The sequence below is a fragment of the Falco biarmicus genome, chromosome 1 (genome assembly GCF_023638135.1).
Source record: "Falco biarmicus isolate bFalBia1 chromosome 1, bFalBia1.pri, whole genome shotgun sequence".
Lineage (NCBI taxonomy): Eukaryota > Metazoa > Chordata > Aves > Falconiformes > Falconidae > Falco > Falco biarmicus.
In genome coordinates, this window is record NC_079288.1 from 100,353,872 (window position 1) to 100,375,901 (window position 22,030).

Genomic DNA, 22,030 nt, shown 5'->3' on the forward strand with positions numbered 1-22,030 from the left:
AAGCAGAAGGCAATGGATGGAAATAACATCATAGACTTTTTTAATTTAGAAGTTGACAGATCATGTATTCAGCATCTACTAGTCCACTTCCCCCCCTCCCCCCTTCAGATGATGTTACAAGTCCCAAAAAGGTAACTAAAAAACCAGAAAGCAGTTTACTGTGGTAGTTTAACACTGAGGAAACTGTCACCTTAATCATTGCGTCACTTTCAACAGTATCTTTCTCATCCTCATCAGACTGGATCTCTTCCACATTCAGTTCTTCATTCAGTCCCAAGGCTGATGCAGACCCCGACTGCCTTTTAGATATCTTGACAGAATTAAGTGAATATGGAGTCAGATGTGCCTCCTTGTTGTAGGCACGTGTAAAAGCTGCTTTGACCTGTTAGGTTGGAAAGGAACATGATGAGCATCAGGTTTGGAACTGTAGATGAGAAGGTTGGTTGTTAGCTAACCAGCTCTTGGCTGGAGGTTCCACATCATCTTTCCTTCGCAAAGATGTGACCAAAGATATGCAGAAGAGGACACATTCTCAAAAGGACACAGAAAGCATCTACAACCTCTATGGTAAGGATCATTTTATCAAAGTCCCACATAATCCTCAGCTAGAGCATACGTATCTTCAGATGCTTCTTGCTTCGGCCTCCAGCAATTTCAGCACTGTTGTTCTGCTGCTGTCTAATCCAAGTCCCTTACACCGAAGCCACCCTCCGCAGCACTGAACACCTGCCACACTGGAGCAATGTATTCAGACTAGGGAAACGCCCAACAGCAGCACAGGTTTACTTACCAGCAAAGAAGAATCTTCTCGCCCAGAGTACTTAACCTGGGATGGGGGACATCATGGTTCAGATCTCACACCTGCCTAGTTTGTAACAGGGACTTGAGCTTAAGCTCACCTGGTACTAGATGAGGGTCCCAACCACTGAAGCGGGCTAGCTGGGTACTGGAGGAGCACCCCACGAAGTCCCCCCAGGTCTAGCAGCTCAGTCTAACTGGACTGTGAAAGATGCAAGCTGCAAGCCAGCCTCTCACCTCAGTGCCCACGCTGTAACAAATACAGTTGTGTGTGGCTCCTCCTTTACACGACGGTAACAAAGGCAGCGCTATGCACGAAGGTGACACAGCTTGTAGCCGGGAGCTGGCTTGCAGAAAGGTACCAGCTTTCCCTGTCCCTTCTGTGTTCCAGTTCTGTGCCCAGGCCCCAGCCAATGCCCAGTGATCCCTTACGCCAGGAACAACAGGTGTAAGACTCCTGAAATGAGGCCCAGCCTAACCATCTCTAGGACATACACCTCAACTTTTAGTAGTATGTTTGGCAGCTGCACCAACTTCAGCCTTTCAGCAGCACATCAATACCACAGCTATGAATCTAGAATCGCTTTTTAAAGATATGGAAGAAAAGGAAAAAATTCACTGGTAAATTTTACCTTGGGATCCAGCTTTGAAAAAGGACTGGGTTTGCCTCCCCATGTGCTTATTTCCATGATATTTTCAACATCTTCTTTCACCAAGCAGTAAGAGTCCATAAATGTTACAGCTTCTTGTACACCATCTGCTCCAAAGTCTTTCAAGGGCTGGACAAGCGCGTCTCGCAAGTACGGCAAATACTCCATATTTACTGTCCTCTTGCCTGTCTGGGTTCTTTGTCAAATTGAAAACAGTAAGTAAATGTGCACAACCACCACCCCTCGCTTTTGAACACGAGCAACCTGGAGGTAAGGCCCCTGGCAAAGGGGTAAGCAGCTGCCTTAAGAGTTGTACTGTGCTGCTCCTTCTGCCATACCTGCGTTAGGGATAACTGATGCAAGGTGTGCAAACACTGAGCAGTCTGGGGAAACACATCCCTGACCGAGAAACAACAGCTTCGGGGGCGGGGGGAGTCACAGGACTGCTGACTATACTAGAAGTGTTTGCAGTCTGGTTGTTGTCCTGATCAAGTGCTAAGAAAGCGTCACCAACAACATACAAGCATATTCACAGGATATACACTTTGTACCAAGCCCAGCAAGGAATTAACAGTGGGTAGCGAACTACATGAGAACTAAATACCCAGTATTGATACAAGCCAGAAGAGAAATGCCAGTACTACCTGAGGCTCATGTGCATTGCCAGTTCTTGAACAATACGATCGTGTTTGCCTGTGGATGAAAATTTCCCCAGCCAGCTGGGAAAGACAGGAAACTGGGTCATGTGACCTCTCATCAGCTCCCCTGGGAGGACGCTTGCATAAATACCCTGAAAAAGTAGCACACATGCCAAAAAATCACCATGAACTAGTCTCACTGACCCCACAACATACTACCCTGCTTGTCTGCATGAAAGCGGGTAATCAATACCGTTCCGCAGTAAAAACGGTTTGTTTTAACAAAACTCTTTTTTGGTTCCTTGCTTCTGTTCAACCCCTCTTAGGTTACACCTTCATCTCTTGTACCACATTCTAAGATGTCTGTAAAGTTACCTAGGTTGTAAAAGCCATTAAAGAAAAGGAAAAAAAAAGCAGCCTGTTCATTTCTCATGTCTACTTTAGAGTGCAGTCAAACAGCTGACTTTACACAAGCAAGTGCTGTAACCTGCAGGCCGACAGACATGGTAAAGGAGACATTTCCAACGAACACCACGAACCTACAAAAAATCAGCTAACAAATAAAAAAAAGCGAACAAATCCTAAGCCACTTCTCTGCTTGGACCCACGCCAAGCAGGGGGGTGAACTCTATGACCTCCAGAGGTCCCTGCCAATTTAATCTATGACACATTCTCTGATGCCAGTCATAATCCTTTAGGCAAGTCTTGTCGATGTTTCAGTGACCATTAACAGAAGCACAGTGACAAAGCTTCAGCCTCCTGTGCTTTGGGAGAAATACTGGCCTGGTGAGAGGGCGGGATAGGAAGCACATAAATAAAACAGAGTAGGCTTGCAACTGCACATCAGAAGTGACAAGTGCCATGTGCTCCTGTGCTTTATAAAGAAGGGTCAAGCTTTTCAAAGTTTCAGAAGACTTCATTTCACAATACAGCATGTGCTCAACAATACGAATACAGGAAACTGCTCCACCCACCAGCAGAACAGAGAATACTGCATGAAGTGTGAACCGTACAGGTCATAAAGTTAATCTAAACCTCAGTGTCAAGGGATTGGTCTTTTAAACTAACACCCATAAAGCACACAAGATTTTGAGTGTGAAGTGCTCACCTGTGTTGGAAGAAGATTCCAGTTTTGCTTGCTACGAATCTGTTTGTCCACAATATCACCATCACATATACTATCAGCTGCTCTACTCAAGAGCATCAAGTACTTTTTCAGATTTCCTCTGGAAAACAAAGTTGACTCTTAGAAAGCAGAAATATCCAGATAACTTTTAGTCTAGTTTTACTCCCCGACACTTAAAAGCCTACATCAGTTTAGGGTATGGAATAACTCACCCAGCGGCAGCTGGTTTCACATGTACATAGTTCTCCTGGACAAAGAGAGGCGCTAGGGAATAATCATGGAAGAAAAGATCCAATTTGTCTGTAAGAGACATACGAGCAACCTCCTCTCCAGCAGCAAAAACCTTCCGGACAACATCAAAAGGGCCCTAAGGAAATGATATTTCAAGAAGTCAGTGAGTTACAGGTCAACATAAACAATAAAGACAGAGCACAACACCAACAAAATTACTTCAGATTAGTGATGGTACCCAACAGTGACTCATCAGTACAAGTTAACATTCAGTATTACCTTCCTAGCACTTTCCCAGTTTTCAGAATCGTGTTTTACTTCCAATATTAAGAGAACTATCTCCTAAACAGAAGACTTGCGATGAGAAGTATGAGCTTCATAACTGATCTTACATAAGACAGCAGTACATCAAAATACACACTCAGTCCTGTATTTACTGCTCCTCTTCAACTATTTGTGGCAAATCTGACAGCTCCCTGCATCTCAAGCATCAGTGCTTTAGTTCAGGAGATGCCTATAAAGCCTAGTGATTACATCAGAATACGACAGTAAAAGCCAATCCAGTATTTTACACTTACCAGTTTGATATCCTTTTTGGCTCTGCTGGCATCTGTTTTAGCCTCATCATACGTCAGTGATTTATCTTTTGCACACCACATGTTAAGATTATGTAAAACCTAAAGAACAAAATTGACAATGTGGTAGCGTAACAGCATTTAAATTGAAGAGACTAGTAGAAGACAGCCTGATCTCTACACATAAAAACAGTAATACTGTTCAAATACTAAGCTGAAGCCAAGGACTTGTACATGATGTGCTATCCAAATGGACGCTGCTGCTGAATGGGCACAGACCTGTCTGATGTCCTGATTTGCTGCCAGGATTATCTCTTGCATAGCAGGTGGTGGAATTTTTAAACCTTCTTTAAATGCAATAGACATCATGGCACCCTGTAATATACAATTGAGGAAGTGTCACTAGAGAATTCCTGTGAAGTCTTCCCCCTACAGAACATATTGACACATCTATGAAAGAACATCACCGTATTTTTCTAGTTCTTTTATAGAATGTATAATTTAAATTTTCGCTCTTAAACATAAGGTAATCCCTTGTCACTAGTGTAGGAAAAGTACAAGATCATTTAAAAAAGAAATTTTTGGATATATTTAAGATTGAATTTTTCTTCCCAAAGCCTTTCAGATTTTAGAATTCAGACAACCCATTTTGAAAGGCAGTTACCCACTGAGGTGACCCATTAAGTTTTATGCGATGTTTCCAATTCCGTGTAAGTTCTGCCACGTGAAGACAGAAGTTCCTGATGGTAATTCAGTACAGCCCATACAGCCACAGCCTTCTTACCTTAATCTGTTCTAGACGAGGTCTCTGAAAACGAAGATCAAAACAGTAGTGGACCAAGGAACGAATTTTAGGATGGTTGCGATCGTTACACATACAGATGATTGGTATCTTTGTGTGTCTAATCAAACCAATCAACTCCTGTGATTTAAACACATTACAACAATTGCATCAAGTAACTCAATTATTAAAACGTCATACCAAGCATTCTCCTGGTTTATTCCCTGCCTTAAATCAGATCCTTGACAAGTGCAAGTCTATAATAAACTCCTACTGTAATCATATTTATACAGAGTGAAAACCTAGCCCCTCTCCTACTTTTTTGCTCGCTATTCGATTCAGCTGCAGTAAGTCTGCCGTCTCCCCACTTCCACTATCTACTTTGAGCAACCATGTTTGGAACAGTCTTCATGAACCAATGAAGATCAACAGCCCAGAGTACAGCTGTCCACCGGCAGAACTAGATTCACTCGTCCAAAGGCCGGTTTGACCAAGCCCATGCTCAGAGGGAGCACAAACCTCCCTGACTGCACCCTGCCGCACACAATGAAGCAGCAGGAAGTAAAAACATCAGCTCTTCCCTATCCAAAGAGCTCAACCCCGAGGCTTCCGCATTATTAGGCTTACCAGAACAAACTTTGCCTAGTCTAATTAAGGTGAAGTTCAGTTTCATATTCCTGCAATGCAAGCGTCTGCACACCTGAGCTAAAGATCTGTATGCCCTTTACTGTCAAAGTACTGTATGTGACCATAGGAAATCTTCAAAAGGTAAAACTGGAGCTGCTAAGGAAAACAAAGGATAATACTGCCTATGCCGCATTGTTTACTCAGTGTTACTGCCTACTGAAGAGAGCAACTGTCCCAGCCAGATTACAAACTTCCTGCTGCAGATAGATGTCAGCTACAGAGACCTTAGAATAAATTCACCTGTCCAGGAAAAAACTTAAGTTCACACACCCAAGTTCATCACTCCAGGTTTCTTTTACAGAAGTACCTTTCCCCTCCCCCCCTCTACCAATGCATAACTCTTCTTACACAAACACAGACTTCTAAAATAGATCAGAGAAACTGTACTCTACAGAGACTTTCTATGGACCATGGGTTGAGGACAGTAGACTGGCTTGAAATATTTTGTGCTATATATGGTATGTACTCTTAGCAATGGCATTAGCTAATAACTATAGCAGTTTCACCTGAATCCCTCCTCTGTCTTCATTGCCTGCCATACCATCCACTTCATCCATGATCAATACATGTTTCCCGCTAACTGATGAGGATGTGCCTGAAAATGAATATGAACAAGAAAATGAAATGGCAATAAGATAGGTTCTCGCTCAGAGTTTTACCCAATGCTTTATAGGTTAGGTAACCCCATCCTAGACAACTGAGGTGGTGACAAATCTCTTGCTCTGACTCCTGATCACATGAATCTCCTACATTCACAGAACAGAACTGACTACAACCTCGTGTCATCTTCCAAGAGACAAGTCTCATACAACAGATGAGCAACTGCAGAGTTCTTGAGTAGTCTGTGCAGACTGATGACTGATTCGACTAATACCAGGATATAATTCTACAACTAAAGATGAGATAAAACAACCTACTAAATTAAGCTATCCCTATCAGCGAGATCCCTCCACATGATGAGCAAGTTAAATTCCTAACACTGTTTGTTGTACAATAAGCAAGCTCTGTCCCTCCTGTAACCGGACTCTTAATATAACGAAAATCTTCCTTCAAACAACAGACATACCAGAACAGAAGTCTTTGATGCTGGTGTTGTTAAGCGATTCGGCAACTACTTCCTTCAGACTGTTCTTACTGCGAGTGTCACTAGCATTCAGCTCCACATAGCTGTACCCCAGCTCCTAGTCCAAACACACAAACCACACAAAAAATGAGAACACACATCAGTGAAAGAGCATATGCATATTCAGACTTAGAAACAGTATTTCAGAGTTCCAGAAGAAAGCTCTTACACAGCACTGTTTCCACTAATTTGTGGCTTTGATTCCCTCCTCCCCTTAATACTCCTTTTCTCTTACACCTCAAAAATATTTGTAACCACACACAGAACAGACAGGCCCAACTGAGAACTGGGAATTGGGGGTGGGGAAGGCTTGCAGAGTTAGTGGCACAAATTTAGTCCTGAAAGATTAACAGAACTACCACCAAGGATAAAAACAGAACTACGAGCCAAGACTGGCTAAGCTCCATGGTATTTCCAGCTGCATATCAAAGTCTTATGCAGAAAGAAACATGCCACGTACCTCCAAAAAGCTGAAGGACAGAAAAGGTTTTAACTGTTTAACAGCTTGGAACCACATGATTCCCCCAGCAATTCTAACACTTCAGAACAGGGCTGGGCTGCATGTCAGTACCTGAAAGAACTTAACCCACCTGCTCCTTCATCGGCAAACTCCCCTGCCAGGGGCACGCCACAGTGCAGCAGTGAACTGCACACAGCCTTGGGCTTGCAGCTTGAACACACACACACACACACGCCCCCCCCCCCCCATATTTCGTTGGCTGTTCCTACGGAACATGATGAAACGCTCTGCAGAGATCTCAACCAGCTGTGAGCAAGCGCTAGGCTGGAGACCAGAAGCAGAAAAGACCATGCTGTAAGGGTGGGAGGAAGAGGTGGGAAAGATCGGGCGTTACTCTATACAACTCAAACACTGAGGTAAGGAATCACTCCTTTCCACCACAAAGGTCAGATAGCGGGCAATAGATCTGAACCCCTCCAAGCTGGTATTATCATACTCTGAGAGAACAAAATAAAACCCTGTAACTTGTTACAGCAACACTATTAGTAACTTAGCTTTAGTTTCCACAGTATGAAGTTCTCAGCTGATTCTCATGATGCAGTGGAACACGGGTTTTCTTAACTTACTGTAACACCAATTTCTGAATTCAGATTTAGAGACTGACACATAGCCCTGTCAACTTTTTTCATCCTAAAGTAGTATTTGAATTTAGAATGAGCCTGGGAAAGATATCTTTGTTCGATATATAAAAAACAGAACCAAGTCTTTCAAAAAGCTTGTCAAAATTAAAACTCCCACTAAATTTAGCACAAATATTCCCTAACTTGTAGAACTAGGTTGAACACTCACAATTTTTGAAAGCCATTTCCAATTGTTCAACATACTGTCACACGCTTCCTCTCAATACAACAGAAAGAAACAGACACCCACAGCTACGTTCTCACTCTCACTGCCTTTAGACCTGATAAAGGTATCTAAACATGCACATATTTTAACCTACGAGCAGGCAGAACTAGGCTAGGAGCAGACCCTGGCCATTTAGGGGGACATAGACCTGCACAATGTACCTGTATCCAGACAAAGAATCAATATATAACAAAAACTGCTGGGAACAACCCTTAACATGAACTCACCTTACAAACCAAAGAAGCTGTAGTAGTTTTACCAACTCCGGGCGGACCAGAAAGTAATGCTGCTTTAAAACCAGTAGCATCATCTTTGCCTCCAGTTTTATTGGTCTTTGCTATAAAAGAAGATTCCAGGTTTTACCTAGGTATGTATTACAAAACAAACTGCATACTTCTAAAGATTCAAACACCACTACAATTCTTCCGCACTTGAGGCCTGATACAGGTATTAAAAAATACACATCCATATCTGCATCCCTAACCATTTGGTGAAAAGCAGCTTAAACCATCTTAGTTTAAGACTTGCAGTGACTGTAAACTGAAAAACAACAGAAGTGCTATTAATACAACCACTTCAGCAATTTCCTCACAACCTCATAAAAAACCCCCACAGAACAAAAACAAACACCACCACCACCCCCTAAACTAAACCAAACCCCAAACACACAACACAGAAAAACCCCACTACCCACTATGGCTGAAGTGAAACTTAAATGCTATTTTAAACACAGGAAAAAACTTGTCTGTACCATGACAAACTATGAATGACGTGGACTACTTGTCAGGCAGAACCAGGACCTTAACAATTTTCCCCATGCATGACAGCAGCCCTTTGGGCATACTGCTATCCTGTATTTTCACCATGTGTACAGACATATTAGCACCGGTCAATGTTTCTCTTGGCAAGAAAGAATTCAGCAGGCTGAACCTGAAGCCATTATTATATACATTACTACTAGATTATTTTGGTTTCTTGTAGGAAAAAAAAAAAGAAACCACCACACACACATTTAAGAGACTACCACAAGACTTAAAAAAATATTTTCAGACAATTTTCTGTTCTGGTTGCTTGATGGGTTGGTTTGTGTTTTGTGGGGGGTTTGGTGGTTTCTTTTTTTGGGGGGGGGCGGGCAGGGCAGAGGGACAAGGATGGGGGACACGGACAGACAAGTGAACAACTGCTTCAACAAGAAAAACGCAGGCTCAACTGCTGCTAAAAACGCATCCAACTGCAGCCTTGTTCCTGACTTCTAAGCTTCTCTGCTATCTCAAAGGCCCTTATCAGTCCAGGGAAACAAGCAGCATGATTGGCATGGAAAAACACAGAAAAGTTAACCACGCTCATCACCTTGTCCATCTTCTGAGGTATTCTTGTGCCAATTTCTGAGCCATCGGAGGAGTTTATTGGCACAGCTTTGCTCACCCTGCTGTCCAATTATTGCCTTAAGAGATACAGGCTTGTATTTATCTACCCATAGCAATTTCTCTGTTTTGTCTTCATTTATCTCAGAAACCAAGTTCCCCTTAGGTTTTGAGGCTTCTTTCTCCTCTACAGTCTGCCGTTTAAAATCCATAAGCTTTCGAACAGCAACCGTTTCTTTCTTGGCCGATTTGACAGTATCTCCTTTTTGAGGAGTAGACCTGCATTTTTTATTATCAGCTTCTCTCTTGAGAGGGCTAAAATTCCTTTTTCCAGCTTCTGCTTTCTGTGGTGTCTTTACAGGTGCTGCTTTTTTTGCCTTAGGGAAATAAAGGTAAAGAAATTAAAGGGAAATTTTGAAAAACCTATACAGTAAATAAACAGACTGTCATTGAACGCATGTACAGGAGTGCTTAAGAAAGTAACAAAGCTTATATATTGATAAATAGAACTTCAAGAGCAGATGAAGTAGTACTCCACTGAAAAATAAACCACTGTTAAACATGATACCACTTGGTTCCACAGCACAACCCAGAAAAGAGAGGCAGGAAATGTTCTGGTCATTCCAAAAGCAGTTGCCTTACTCACGGAGCCTGATACATTATTTAAAAAAAGCAACGCTAATGACAGTCAGGTTGGAACAAATGGGCCAGACACCCATGAAGCTCTTGCAAAACAAGGCTTCCAGAAAGCGTTCAACCCAAAGCAATTCAAAGGGAGTTAGTTGTGCTAGCTTTGGCTGGGGTAAAGTTAATTTTCTTCACAGAGCTGGTATGGGGCTATGTTTTGGATTTGTGCTGGAAACAGCGTTAACAACGCAAGGATGCTTTAGTTATCGCTGAGCGGTGCTCACATACAGAAGAAGGGGGTGGTTGTGGTGGGACAGGGCAGCAGGGAAATGTGCAGAGTGATGGCATTTGTCTTCCCAAGTAACCATTATGCATGATGGAGCCCTGCTCTCCTGGAAATAGCTGAACACCTGCCTGCTGACGAGAAGCAGTTTTTCTTGCTTTGATTGTGTTTGCAGCTTTTGCTTTACTTAAACTGTTTTTATCTCAGCTGAGTTTTCTCACTTTTTCAATTCTCTCCCTCATCCCACCAGGGTGGGGATTGAGCGAGCAGCTGCGTGGTGCATAGCTGCTGGCTAGGGTGAAACCACGACAGGAGTGAAAGTAGTTAGTTAGTAAGCTTGGAGTTGCTTTTCCTTAAGACACCAATAGTATCTTTACACACAACAATTCATGTCTAGCCACTTCAGAAGTGCCAAAAGCAACAGCTATACCGAACGCACAACATGCTAGAGCTAACAGATTTTAATAATATTTTATCAGCCATTACAGACTAAGTTTAAATGTACATAAAAAACTCGTTACTCTTTTTACAATGTTCCCTGAAAAAATCACCTCTAGTATTAGTTCAAGTACCACAAAGACAAAATCTGTTACGTATAGACATGGTTTACGTAAGTTGTCTCATGTTTACAGTACAACTTTATATTGGGCCTGTCTGGGTATCAGACACAGTATCAGTCACAATTACTTATTTCAAAGAACGAATAAAAAGTCAAAGTTTACAAATGAAGCCATCTAAGGAGGTACAATTACCCCCCCAGTCAGATACCTAAAATACAGAATAATGTCAGAGTATAAAAACGTTAAGGTGGGGAAAAGCCCTATAAGCTCCCAAGTAGAAGTCTTAGCCACAAATACGAAATTTTCACTTTCAAAACTTTTAGCCTAGAAGGTCAAATTGAAAATTGCAGGGTTATTATTACTGGAACAGAAGACAAAACTCCTTTCTGTTAAAAAAAAGACCAAAGTAAAAAAAAACCAACCAAAAACCACACACATAAGAAAACCACCCCTAAGTTTATAATGAACAAACCTCTGTTTCAGCTGCCAGCTCATATTTGGACTTTTTGCCTGGCATAGTTCGAATAAGATCAAACAGGCCATCTTCATCAATAACTTTTGTCCCTAAAGTTGATGCCTGGAGCAAAAGCCAGAATCAAAAAGTTAGGAGTTACATAATTCACTTCGAAGTGCTTTCCAGTAATGACTGCATTTAGGAACACAACAAAAAGGTTTTTTTAATTTATCTATGTGGGTGTATATACACATATAAATAAAAACAAAGCAAAGCCCTAAACCACTAGGCAACTTTTCCTTTTTAACATGCACTTTATTGGTAGTACTGCCTCATTTTGGCAGAGATGAAAATCAACAGTTAGATATGAACAGTTCACTGTTTCACTCCTACTTTGCTCAGGTACAGGAACGCTCACCTTCTCACATTTAGACTGGCCACAGTCTCGCCCCATAACCAGATAGTTTGTCTTCTTGCTGACATTACCAGTTACTTTTCCTCCATAACGTTCAATCAGAGACTTGGCCTCATCTCTTTCAATACACTCCAGAACACCTGTAATTACGAATGTCAGGCCTTCCAAGCAGTTTTCAGCACCCTGAGAAGCAGAAGGTCGCAGAAAACACCATTACCTAATGCAATGCTATCAAATGCCTCTTCACCATAAGCTTTTTCTAGCCCCCTACAATGCCGCGTACCCTATGAAAAATTAAAAATAAGCCTATCATACCTAGCTAGGTATTAGTTCTAGAAGTTCAAAAGTCATTAAAAGGAATAGCTGCTACCAACAAAACTTCACACGTGGTTTATCTGACTCCTCATACTCATAATGCTCTGTGCTTCAAGCATTACACATCAGTCAAAGGAATGACAGCAATCTTCAACTTTAAGACCAGTAACTATTTTTCATCATCACGGCTTCATAAACCAAGTACTGGATTAGTCACTGCTTTGCATTATAATTTAGTTTTTTCCAATGCATACTTCCTACTCTAAAAAAAAATACCAGTTGGTAAACAGTTTAGTTGATCCTTGTTAGATCACAGTCAGTCCATGATACACTTCTACATACAGAATTCTGCTGTAGCCAAACTTACCCGAGGTATTTCTTTGGACCCCAGTGCTTTTGGACCCTCACGATTAAGGAAGCTTCGGTAGGCTTGATAATTAATTCGCTTCTTTTCAGAGTCCTCAGGACTTACAGACTTGGGCAGGAGGGGAAAAAATTAACATGCATATCATATGTATTAAAAAACCCCAACCCTCAAGCATCAGAGTTTAAGACACTTTTAAGCACCGAAGGAAAATTAAGGTCTAACACTTGTTTTTAGTAGATTGAGATGCAGTACCAAAGCTTGCTCTAGTTTTGGTGCTTGTGCTTTGAGGGTTTTTTTGCTGTTAAAGATTTAAAAAACTCATCTGAGAGTTTTAAAAATATAGACCTACTATTTATGGTCAAGTTTTTGCAGATTCATCTGCATTCCACATCTACATGCTCACTTCATTCATAAATTGTTAAATTCACATCCTATTTTATTTCAGAATGATTATCAGGTATAGACTAAGATCTACACTTAGAAGTCTGCTTCATAGTATTTCTACTTTTAAGAAACATTTAAGCTGTGTGTTCAATAGTTACAGTCACAGAATCTGTTAAAATTATATTCCTACATAACGTATCAATCATAAGAAATATACTTCAGAAACAGGAGATGACAGGACACTACAAGAAATCAAACAGTGCTATTTATCATTCTAACAGCAGTACAGATCTACAAGGTCACCACCCTCACATAAACAGTAAGCTTTCCCTCACTAGGTGAGGGTCAGAATTCCTGCAGTCTGCATTTTTTCAGCAAACAAACATGAAAAGCACCAGACTGATTTTGCAGTGTATATGCATACCTTAATGAGCATTAAAGAACTCTCAGTTCCTTCATGCATTTAACTTACACTTTTTAAACTGATTTTTTTCTTATATTTTTGTAATTGCTGGGAATGTAAAGCCTTACTAAAATTAAAGTTCTAAGAATTGCCTAGAAGATTCAAAGTACTAAGTAACAATAATGACACATAAACAGTAATAAATTAAAACATTTTCCTGAAAACTCCACCAAGACTACTAAATTCATTTTGATAGCTCCTACCTCAGTCTTCTTGGGAGAAATTTTCTCCTTCTTTGGTGTTGTCTTTTCTTTCCCTCGAGTATTTTTTTCTTTAGATACCAAACTTTGAGCACCTCTTTCCTTTTCAGCAATCTCTTCTTTTTGTTTCAGAGACACAAGCCTAGAACTAGGTTTCAAAGGCGAGGTCTTATTCATCAACTCTTTTGCTGTTTTACCACCCGGTGATTGGGAGGATACATGAGGGCCTTTTGAATGTTCAGATTTAGTTGGCTGCTTCGCAGTGTAATTCTTTGCTTCACCTGTTGAGTTTGTTGATTTCACTTGAAAGGAGGCAGAGGGAGGAAAGCACATACGTGAGAATGCATCTCATTAACGTTATGAAGTGGTGAAATGTTTTCTGTATTCCATATCCTACCTCCTTCTGACTGCTTATATCTTTCTGTCATGTTAGGACTGCTCTTGACGCTCAGCACTGTTTGCTCTCCTCCTGAATCTTTCCGAGCCTAAATAAACCCACAACACCAAAGTCAGAGATTCATGTACCAAGCTACCATTAAGCCCAGCTCCCCAGGTTCCCCTACTGTTAAGTACACACTAAATGACATCTAACAAAGCTGATCCTTACCACGTCAGAATACAACCTCTTGTCAAAGCAGGCAGAAGAGCAAATTCTGCACTCAGCCATGCACATAAATTCCTTAAGTCAAAGGCCAGACAAGCTTTGAGGTTACAGTAAATTTTGATCTTAATTGGTTTACTGATTAGTCTAGAAATACTAATATTTGCTATATTCAAATTAACAATCCTAAATTCTAAAAGCCTTGATGTACCACACAGCAAATATTTCACTGTGCCTTATACCACAAGTTATGAGAACTTGTAACATCCCTCCATCACTAGGGTTAGTCTCAAAACTATCAAGATCCTTGCTTGCCCCTTCTCTTGAAGCAAGGAGAGTGTATTGTCCTCCTTCCTTGTTCTCCCATCACTTTTCACCAGCTTGTGCCATTGACTCATTTTACTTCATCCTGTCCTCTGGATATAGGTGTTTAGGTGTTCTAAAGCATAAGTCTTCAGCAACACATTTTCCTCAATCAGAGCTAGAACTTAAAATCCCATTTCAACAGAAGCATATAGCACAAACATACAATGATGCCAGCTGTCTGATTAGGAAGGACAGTATCTACTGAGTGAGGAAAATCCACGAGGAAAGTATCAAAATTACGTATGTTATTTTCATGCAAATTGCTGGTTTTAATGCATTTGTATGGAAGTCTCAAAACAAAGGTTAGGTGTCCCAATAAGAACACTCCCAGCAACACAATTTCTAAAAACAAGAGTTTAAAAATAGAGTTAACCTTCTTCTTCTGTGGTGTTTCATCCAACATGGCCAAAGTTTTAGCAAATTCTTCATCTTCATGCAGCTGTCTCTCCAGCTAATAAAAAAAAAAAAAAAAAGCTATTTTTAGAATAATGTCTGACAAGGTTTAATTCTGCTTTAATTTTTTAAAGCTATCTGCTGTTACAGACAAAGTTTATCAAAAATAAAACAGCACATAGCTGGGAAAAGTGCATCAGAGGAAAACAGATTTCTAAAAATGGTACTGAAGAATTATTTGTTCCCTCAAAAAAAAAAAGTGATTGAAGTCTAGTGAGAAAAGCAGAGTTTGGATTTGTTGCACTAGGAACATTACTAACCCTGTATAATCCATTTTTAAAGAGGTCTTCCATTCCTTCGTATTTTTTATTGTAATGTATCCTTTTCATTTAATAAACATGCAGAATTTGAATCCAAGATCTCACAACAACCAGCTTGCACCAAGATGCAACCTGCCGGCTTTAGAAAACTTTCAAAGCACTCCCAAAACCCAAGCAGGAACAATGCCTGTTAAGTATTAAAATTTCCAAACAACCAAAGTTTTATTCTCATCTACTGCTAACAACATATACGAAAAAAAATTCTGGCAGCTCTGGAGAATTTAGCTACTGCACTTAGTCCAGGTCTTGCCAGTTCCGTTTAATTTAAGGCAACAAATACACTTTAACTTTTTAATATTTCTACTTCTGCAACTGATTTTCTTTGACAGAAGAGCCAGTAAGAACAAATACTGTACACAGAATTTGAGAAAGTTGTTTATTAATTGTAATAATAATTTAAAAAAAAAGTCAGGTTGGTGTCATTTTTATTTCACCTAACAAAATAAATGTGAAATCTACAATGATAACTGATCATCAAGTTACCTCTCCTATCCAACATGGTCCCTTGGGGAAAACTTCTTCTATTGCTGAATGGTATATATTGTTGCCAATAAATATTGATGATTTTTGTAACAAAACAACAACAAAAATCCTTTCATAGTTGTCCTGGAGTCCAACATGCCATGCTATAAGATTCAAAGAGATGACTTTATAAAACTGATATGCCATAGGCATTACTTTTATGTGCCCATGACGATGAAATGCATCTATCTTCCATGTGTATAGTGAGAAAGAGGAAGGGCAGCAACCACCAAACGCAAACCAAACTAAGGCAGAGACAGACCTGAAATAAAGCATGTTCCTTTTATGATACATACAGACAACGTGAGCGTTACAGCTAAGATCAGTTCAAATGAAAGCAAACACCTTGTTTTGCCCAAAAGGTTACCTTTCTCTGATAGATTAAAGCTAGATTCCTCACACCTCTGGGGAGGTCAAGGATGAGACTAAATTTTGCATGTATAATTTTTTACTTCAAATGATACTTGATATTACCAATATATGGTAAATGAATTGATTTTCCCAAAAGCAAGTAAACACGTACAAGAAGTGTACCTTTCCCTCATTTTGATTCAAACAGGAAATTTTAAGACACACACATACGGGTTGTTCACATTTTTCTTAACCATAAGAACACTCAGGTGACATGTGAAACATTCATGGATAGCAAAGGCTTTTAATTCACCACTTCAGGGAACGAAAAAACCACAAAAAACAAAGACAAAAAAGCCCCCCACACACCAAAAACATGAGGAAGCAGAAAGTGAATTCCATATGAAAAACAAGATTAGAGACACATCAACTGCACAGGTAGATAAAAGTCTAGATAAGACAGAAAATAGATTAAGGGAGATACTCTATTTACATAACTGCAATAATACCCATAAAAAACCTGTGTGACTATGTTTGTACATATGTGCAAGACTTAAGTAAACAGATGAATTTAATTACACTTATTTATAGCATGCATGGGAAGTCTATCTTAATTTCTTAAGGAAAAACAATTTTAAAGTTAAACAAACTGCTCTTGGCATAAAGCAATGAATTTATAGAGCATCACCTCTGAATCTTCTTCAAGCTGCAGTTGCCTAGCAATGGCCTCATCATCTAATGTGCTGTCACTGCTTTGTGAAGGCTATATTAAAAAAAGAAAAAAAAGATCAATAGTTCAGTTTCCCCATATTGTGTAAATTACAGTTATTTAATCTGTATGGATTCATTTTGTATACTTCTAGAAAAGGACTGGGAATAAGACATGCAGCATTTTATTCCTAGCTTTCTAACCTAAATACTATTAAACATGGCTGTTTTAAAGAGATTTTACTATTCAAAATGAAACTATGCTATAATATAAATATCTAATTTCTTCAAACAATGCTGAACATCTCTGAAGCTATCAGAATCAGCCTGCTTGAAAGAAAAAACAACATGATGAATTTTTAATATCCTCCATACTTTATTTGGTGCTTTGTTGTTCCATGAATGTATGTGCCATAAAGCTTGGGAAAACAACCTCTTTCCTCTCCTTCATGTCCTCCACCCCCAACTATAAGCTATCCCACCCACTCACTCATCTTAAAAAACTGCTTCATTTTAAGAAAAGTCACTTGAGAAGAAGAATGGAGAAAATTTTTCAACTCTGTGCCACCTTCTCAAACATGGAAATGCTAATCTAAACTTGCATTTGAGGACTTGATATGCCTCACATATCATCAGGGTTGAACTCATACTTGAGTAGTTACTGAAAAGTAACACTAAGTATGACAAGCAGTAAAGTACCTCCTTGCAGACGTTAAGCCAGCCATTTTGATCTGCTATCAGACACACCAACAGCCTGAAGCAACATCATCAGTACTCACTTCTTTCCTTTTACTTGCTACCAGTTTCTTTTCTGATCGCTGGACACTACTTGTCCCAAAGTAATCAAGTGCTGAGGTAGGAGTCTGTTTCACTGAAGATAATGGTTTGATTTTAGCTTGTGGTTTTACATCTTCCTTTTTCACTGCAGCTGTTCCTTGACAACCAACTGCTGACATCCCATTCTCCTTTGGTTTCACTGAAATTCTTTTCTTGACAAAGTCATCTTCTTCATCTAAACATGAAGAGTATTCTATTACTTCTGGGACATGGAACTTAAGTCTTAAAACAGAACTGTCAAGATAACTATTTTGGCAGACTATATCAACTCAGATCCTAAGAAAACATTACAGGGTTTTAGAAGTTATTTAAAAAAAGGCCAAGTTGCATAACACATAGTATTTAGCATCTTTAATAGCATAGCTCAAGTCTGAATAGATCAAGTACTGAAATAAAGACACATAAAATGTTACTTGTGTTCATACATTACCTCTCATTTAGAAACGTTCACAAAGAATGCCTTCCCTTCTTACATAGGGAAGATTATAAACAGAAAATCTTGGTCACTGAAATTTGAACCCTCTATCTTTTAATTAATGCAACATCAAATTGAACGGCACAACTCTTTCTTCGTATTAAATGTGATGTATAAAGCTACATTTATTTTATTACTTTATAGTATTCATTAACAGAGCAGCTAATATAGCCTTTGTAGACTTGTATGTTCTAAAGAATCTCTCAATATTCACACAAACCAGAAAAAAATATTAGAACACTGTGTTTATATAAAAGCTTCTTGAGTAAGTTTACTTGTTCTTTTTAAAGTCCTGCCCATAGCTTATGAAAGTTTTAGTAGAAACACTTTTTAACACAATTTTTTTACTTCTTCCCTTTTAGTCAGAGATTCTATGAGCTATTCTGTACATTTCTGCACCTAAACACACTCTTCTTCCAGTACAGTCAACACCATCTCAAACAAATGCAGCCATTTCACAAGATGCAGAAAGAGGTCAGCATACAAAATAGATTTTTCAACTTAAAAGGAGGGAGAAATGTGGCATACACAGTATCAATAAATGTAATGTTAGCCTACAGACCACTGAACAAAATCTCCATCTTTCCTTATAAGGACTCTTCTAAAATAGCCAGGACATGGTCTTTCCAGTAACAAATAAATGAGAAAAGAGAGTCTGAGAGCCATTTATTCATTCTGGACTCAAACTATTCACACAGTTAATCAATTAAAAAAAAAATAAAATAATAAAAAAAAAAAGGTTACCATGGGCTTCCAAGAGTTTTGTGTCATGTTGTGAAGTCTTACTGACAGTTATACAAATGAAACCCTATCACTGAAGCATACAAAAACCTACAGATATCACTGCCAAATTATTAGACTAATATCACAGCACAGAAGACAAACGTCAATGGGCAAACTTGTTGGTTAGTGATAAAAACACCTTCTTTGTGAACTCTTCTAAAAACTCAAAGTGTGTAAGGGCTAAGCAGCAAACTGCAAGAAAAATGTCCAAAATTACTATTAGACACAGAAAGAATAAAACACAGACTACAGAGGAACAGAAATGGAGGCAGTCTCATTTGCATGCCTCTAACTGAAGTCTGGTTTTACTTTTCTCAAAATAGAGGCATGTCAGACACTTCCCTCACGATACAGAATGTTTTAAGCATCTGTTTTATAACCGAACTTAAATTGACAGTATTATCACAAAAATATGTTCATTTTCCAGTCATCCGATTTCAGTCCCTATACTCCTTTTCACAATCACTTCCCTAAATTTAGATGACACGATACGTCTTCTATAAATTTTATTTTATGCCAGACAGAGATGGAAGGAAACAATTATTTCTTGTTTCATGTTTTCTCAATAGGTGTTAGTAACAAGATTGTTAGAGGTGTCAGCTGGAGCTTCCTGTTACTGAACACTTGGTAAGCAGAATTTAACAAGTACAATGGAGGATCCTGACTATTCCTGGGACAGAAAGAAAAGTAAAACAAAGATGCACTTGTGAGGCAGGAAATTAGTTCAGCAGTGAAATCAAGAATGCCTGAAGATAAAAATCTGTCTACCAAAAAGTGGCATTTTAGCCAATTCAATTCACACAGCAAAATATCGAAGAGACAATTCAAGCCCACAGCCTCAGCAGACAGCAACAAGTTTTACCACAAAGCTAAAAGCTTCAGTGTTCTCAACACAATTTACTTCCCCTAGGCAGCAGCAAATATCTTACTGCCATTTAGCAGTAAAATACCTGGGACATTTGGACACTAGATGCTTTAGGCTCCTAATTTACAATAGTTTGAGGTCAGAAGAGAAGACTGCTTATCTCAAACTTAATTTCAGGAATATTTTTACTACTTTTAAATTCTTCAGTTTAACAAGAAGATACATTTGCATAAGTAAAATGTACCTACTACTAGAAATTAACAGTTAATGTAGATGTAGTTACATTTATTTGTCTTGAAAAGAAGATATAAATCCTATCCTGCTCCCCATCCTCCAGCTTTTCTTAAGCTAAAGGATGCTCCATGCAAGAAGAGGATCTTTACCCATCACTATTGTTATCAGAAGATCTGCATGCAATATTGATTTTTTTTCATTATTCACTCATGACTATTTAAATAACAACAAAACCTAACAGGATATTGCTTTCTCTCAAGCAGAAAGAAGCAGAATAAATATAATTTGGTTGTAATTAAAAAGGATGTGGATTTGAGTCATTTATGATACCAGTATTAAGTATTAGAACAATTACAGCTTTGCTTAATTATGTACTTCCTAGAAACGCCAGGATTAGAAGCATTTATTGACTGCAAGCAGTAGCTGAAGAAGGGCAAGAGATTCACAGCACTTATGAACAGTCTATAAATATAAATAAAGGCAAAACGGGAACTTGAAAGTGGTCATCAGGAAACAAAACTACCGCAGTTCTAATATGTGGGTTTCAAAAAAATGCTTTAAGGGACAGATACTCAGGCTACAGTTTCATCCCCGATTCAGGAAATTCATAAGCACGTCACAAATTTGCCAGATCTCCAGGCACTCCCCTTGTTTCAAGTATATTAGAACATCTAACGCTTCCTCCTTGACACAAACTTCACACATGCCTACTGCCACAGAAATGAACAGCAAAGTTAATCAGTTGTACACTTTCAGTTTCCTTACAAGCATTAAGGTGACTTCATTGACAACTCTGAAAATACCAAGAGTCCTAGTATTGCTGCTGGACTATTTTGATCAACATTTTGCAACATATGACCTGTAAAAGCAGAGGCATTCTCACCCATACAGGCAAGCCAATAATTTGTGGAAAAAATAGAAGTGAAAAATTCAGCTCCTAAAAATTGTACATTAATTGCATTCTTAATTGCTAGGTGAACAGTTGAGATAGCCTTACCCAATGGGGGCATAGACTTCAAAAAGGAGAAAAAGGAATCAATTTTATCATTTACTAGATTACTTCTACAATGCAAAATCTTTGTATAGCAGAATATGGCTGTTCAGGTAGGAAAAGTGTTTCACTGGAGTCTGCATTAATCTGCAGTTGGAATGTACCCTTTTAAAGATCCCTTGGTCTCATTTTTTAGAATCCTCTGCTACAAACAGAACAAGACTATTCTCAGAACATGACATCCACACATTTTTGTGTGTGCTATACCATGAAAAAATACCCTGAGCATACACATTTGTTGTTTTCCAGGATTAGTGCCGAATTACAAACACAAGTCAAGACCACATATTCTAGTCAGCTTTTCTGGAAATTAAGTAGATGTGACAAAGAGAAAGCTAATCAGGAACAGACAGGCATGACAACCAGGAGGCTGCTTTCAATTATTTTGGATGCAAACACTACACGCGAAGCGGGGACCTACTATGCCAAGCAATGTACAAGGACAAACTTCCCTAGCAACAAACAATTGTTATAATCCTGAGTGTTTTAAGAACTATTCCACAACATTGAAGCACATCTGGCTTTTATTTGATACACTGTTCTAGCAGCAGCACAATTAGGTTAATAAACCACTGCCTGCAGCCACCTGTAACTATCTGCTATTCCTCTTTCCTATCCTCGCCCTTTCTCAACCGGGTTTCACCTGCCGATTACAGAGCAACATCTGTGGTTGTTCCCCAACTAAGCTCTATCAAAATCACATAAGCAGTTTTAAACATTTGTGTAAAATCAAATAATCTTAAAAGGCTCAGGTTCAGGAATAACCTCAGCCAATCTAAAAAGGGAGCAATCTATTGCAGCAAGGGCTAACAGCAACAAGCAGCGTAAGACAGACCCTCAGATGGCCTTCAGAACAACATATTTTATTCATCTTAATTTATTATTTCTGTAGTGTTGAGTTCCTTACCAGTATCCAATAGAATTCCCTGGTTCCTATTCTGTTCAGATACAACATTTTTAAGGCAGAGACAACCTCTTACTATGATGTTATAAAACCAAATATGGGCAGGGCATCTGCAGGTGACAAGTAACTCATACTTACTATGATAAATGTATG

The 22,030-nt window shown here is 39.1% G+C and overlaps 1 protein-coding gene across 2 annotated transcripts in view; it reads right to left on the reverse strand.

The window, feature by feature from the left end:
* Nucleotides 1-22,030, reverse strand: part of RFC1 (replication factor C subunit 1) — a 42,936-nt gene that overhangs the window by 903 nt on the left and 20,003 nt on the right. For both annotated transcript variants that reach the window (XM_056352210.1, XM_056352220.1), the window contains 20 exons: nucleotides 17,508-17,740; nucleotides 16,709-16,783; nucleotides 14,748-14,825; nucleotides 13,805-13,892; nucleotides 13,411-13,709; nucleotides 12,361-12,468; nucleotides 11,682-11,861; nucleotides 11,282-11,386; nucleotides 9,326-9,716; nucleotides 8,203-8,312; nucleotides 6,553-6,667; nucleotides 5,993-6,081; nucleotides 4,803-4,940; nucleotides 4,298-4,393; nucleotides 4,022-4,120; nucleotides 3,425-3,579; nucleotides 3,195-3,312; nucleotides 2,093-2,238; nucleotides 1,431-1,644; nucleotides 191-382 (listed from right to left, as the gene is read on the reverse strand). In XM_056352210.1, the coding sequence (XP_056208185.1) occupies nucleotides 191-382; nucleotides 1,431-1,644; nucleotides 2,093-2,238; nucleotides 3,195-3,312; nucleotides 3,425-3,579; nucleotides 4,022-4,120; nucleotides 4,298-4,393; nucleotides 4,803-4,940; nucleotides 5,993-6,081; nucleotides 6,553-6,667; nucleotides 8,203-8,312; nucleotides 9,326-9,716; nucleotides 11,282-11,386; nucleotides 11,682-11,861; nucleotides 12,361-12,468; nucleotides 13,411-13,709; nucleotides 13,805-13,892; nucleotides 14,748-14,825; nucleotides 16,709-16,783; nucleotides 17,508-17,740 (3,029 nt within the window). The remainder of the gene's footprint in view (nucleotides 1-190; nucleotides 383-1,430; nucleotides 1,645-2,092; nucleotides 2,239-3,194; nucleotides 3,313-3,424; nucleotides 3,580-4,021; nucleotides 4,121-4,297; nucleotides 4,394-4,802; nucleotides 4,941-5,992; nucleotides 6,082-6,552; nucleotides 6,668-8,202; nucleotides 8,313-9,325; nucleotides 9,717-11,281; nucleotides 11,387-11,681; nucleotides 11,862-12,360; nucleotides 12,469-13,410; nucleotides 13,710-13,804; nucleotides 13,893-14,747; nucleotides 14,826-16,708; nucleotides 16,784-17,507; nucleotides 17,741-22,030) is intronic.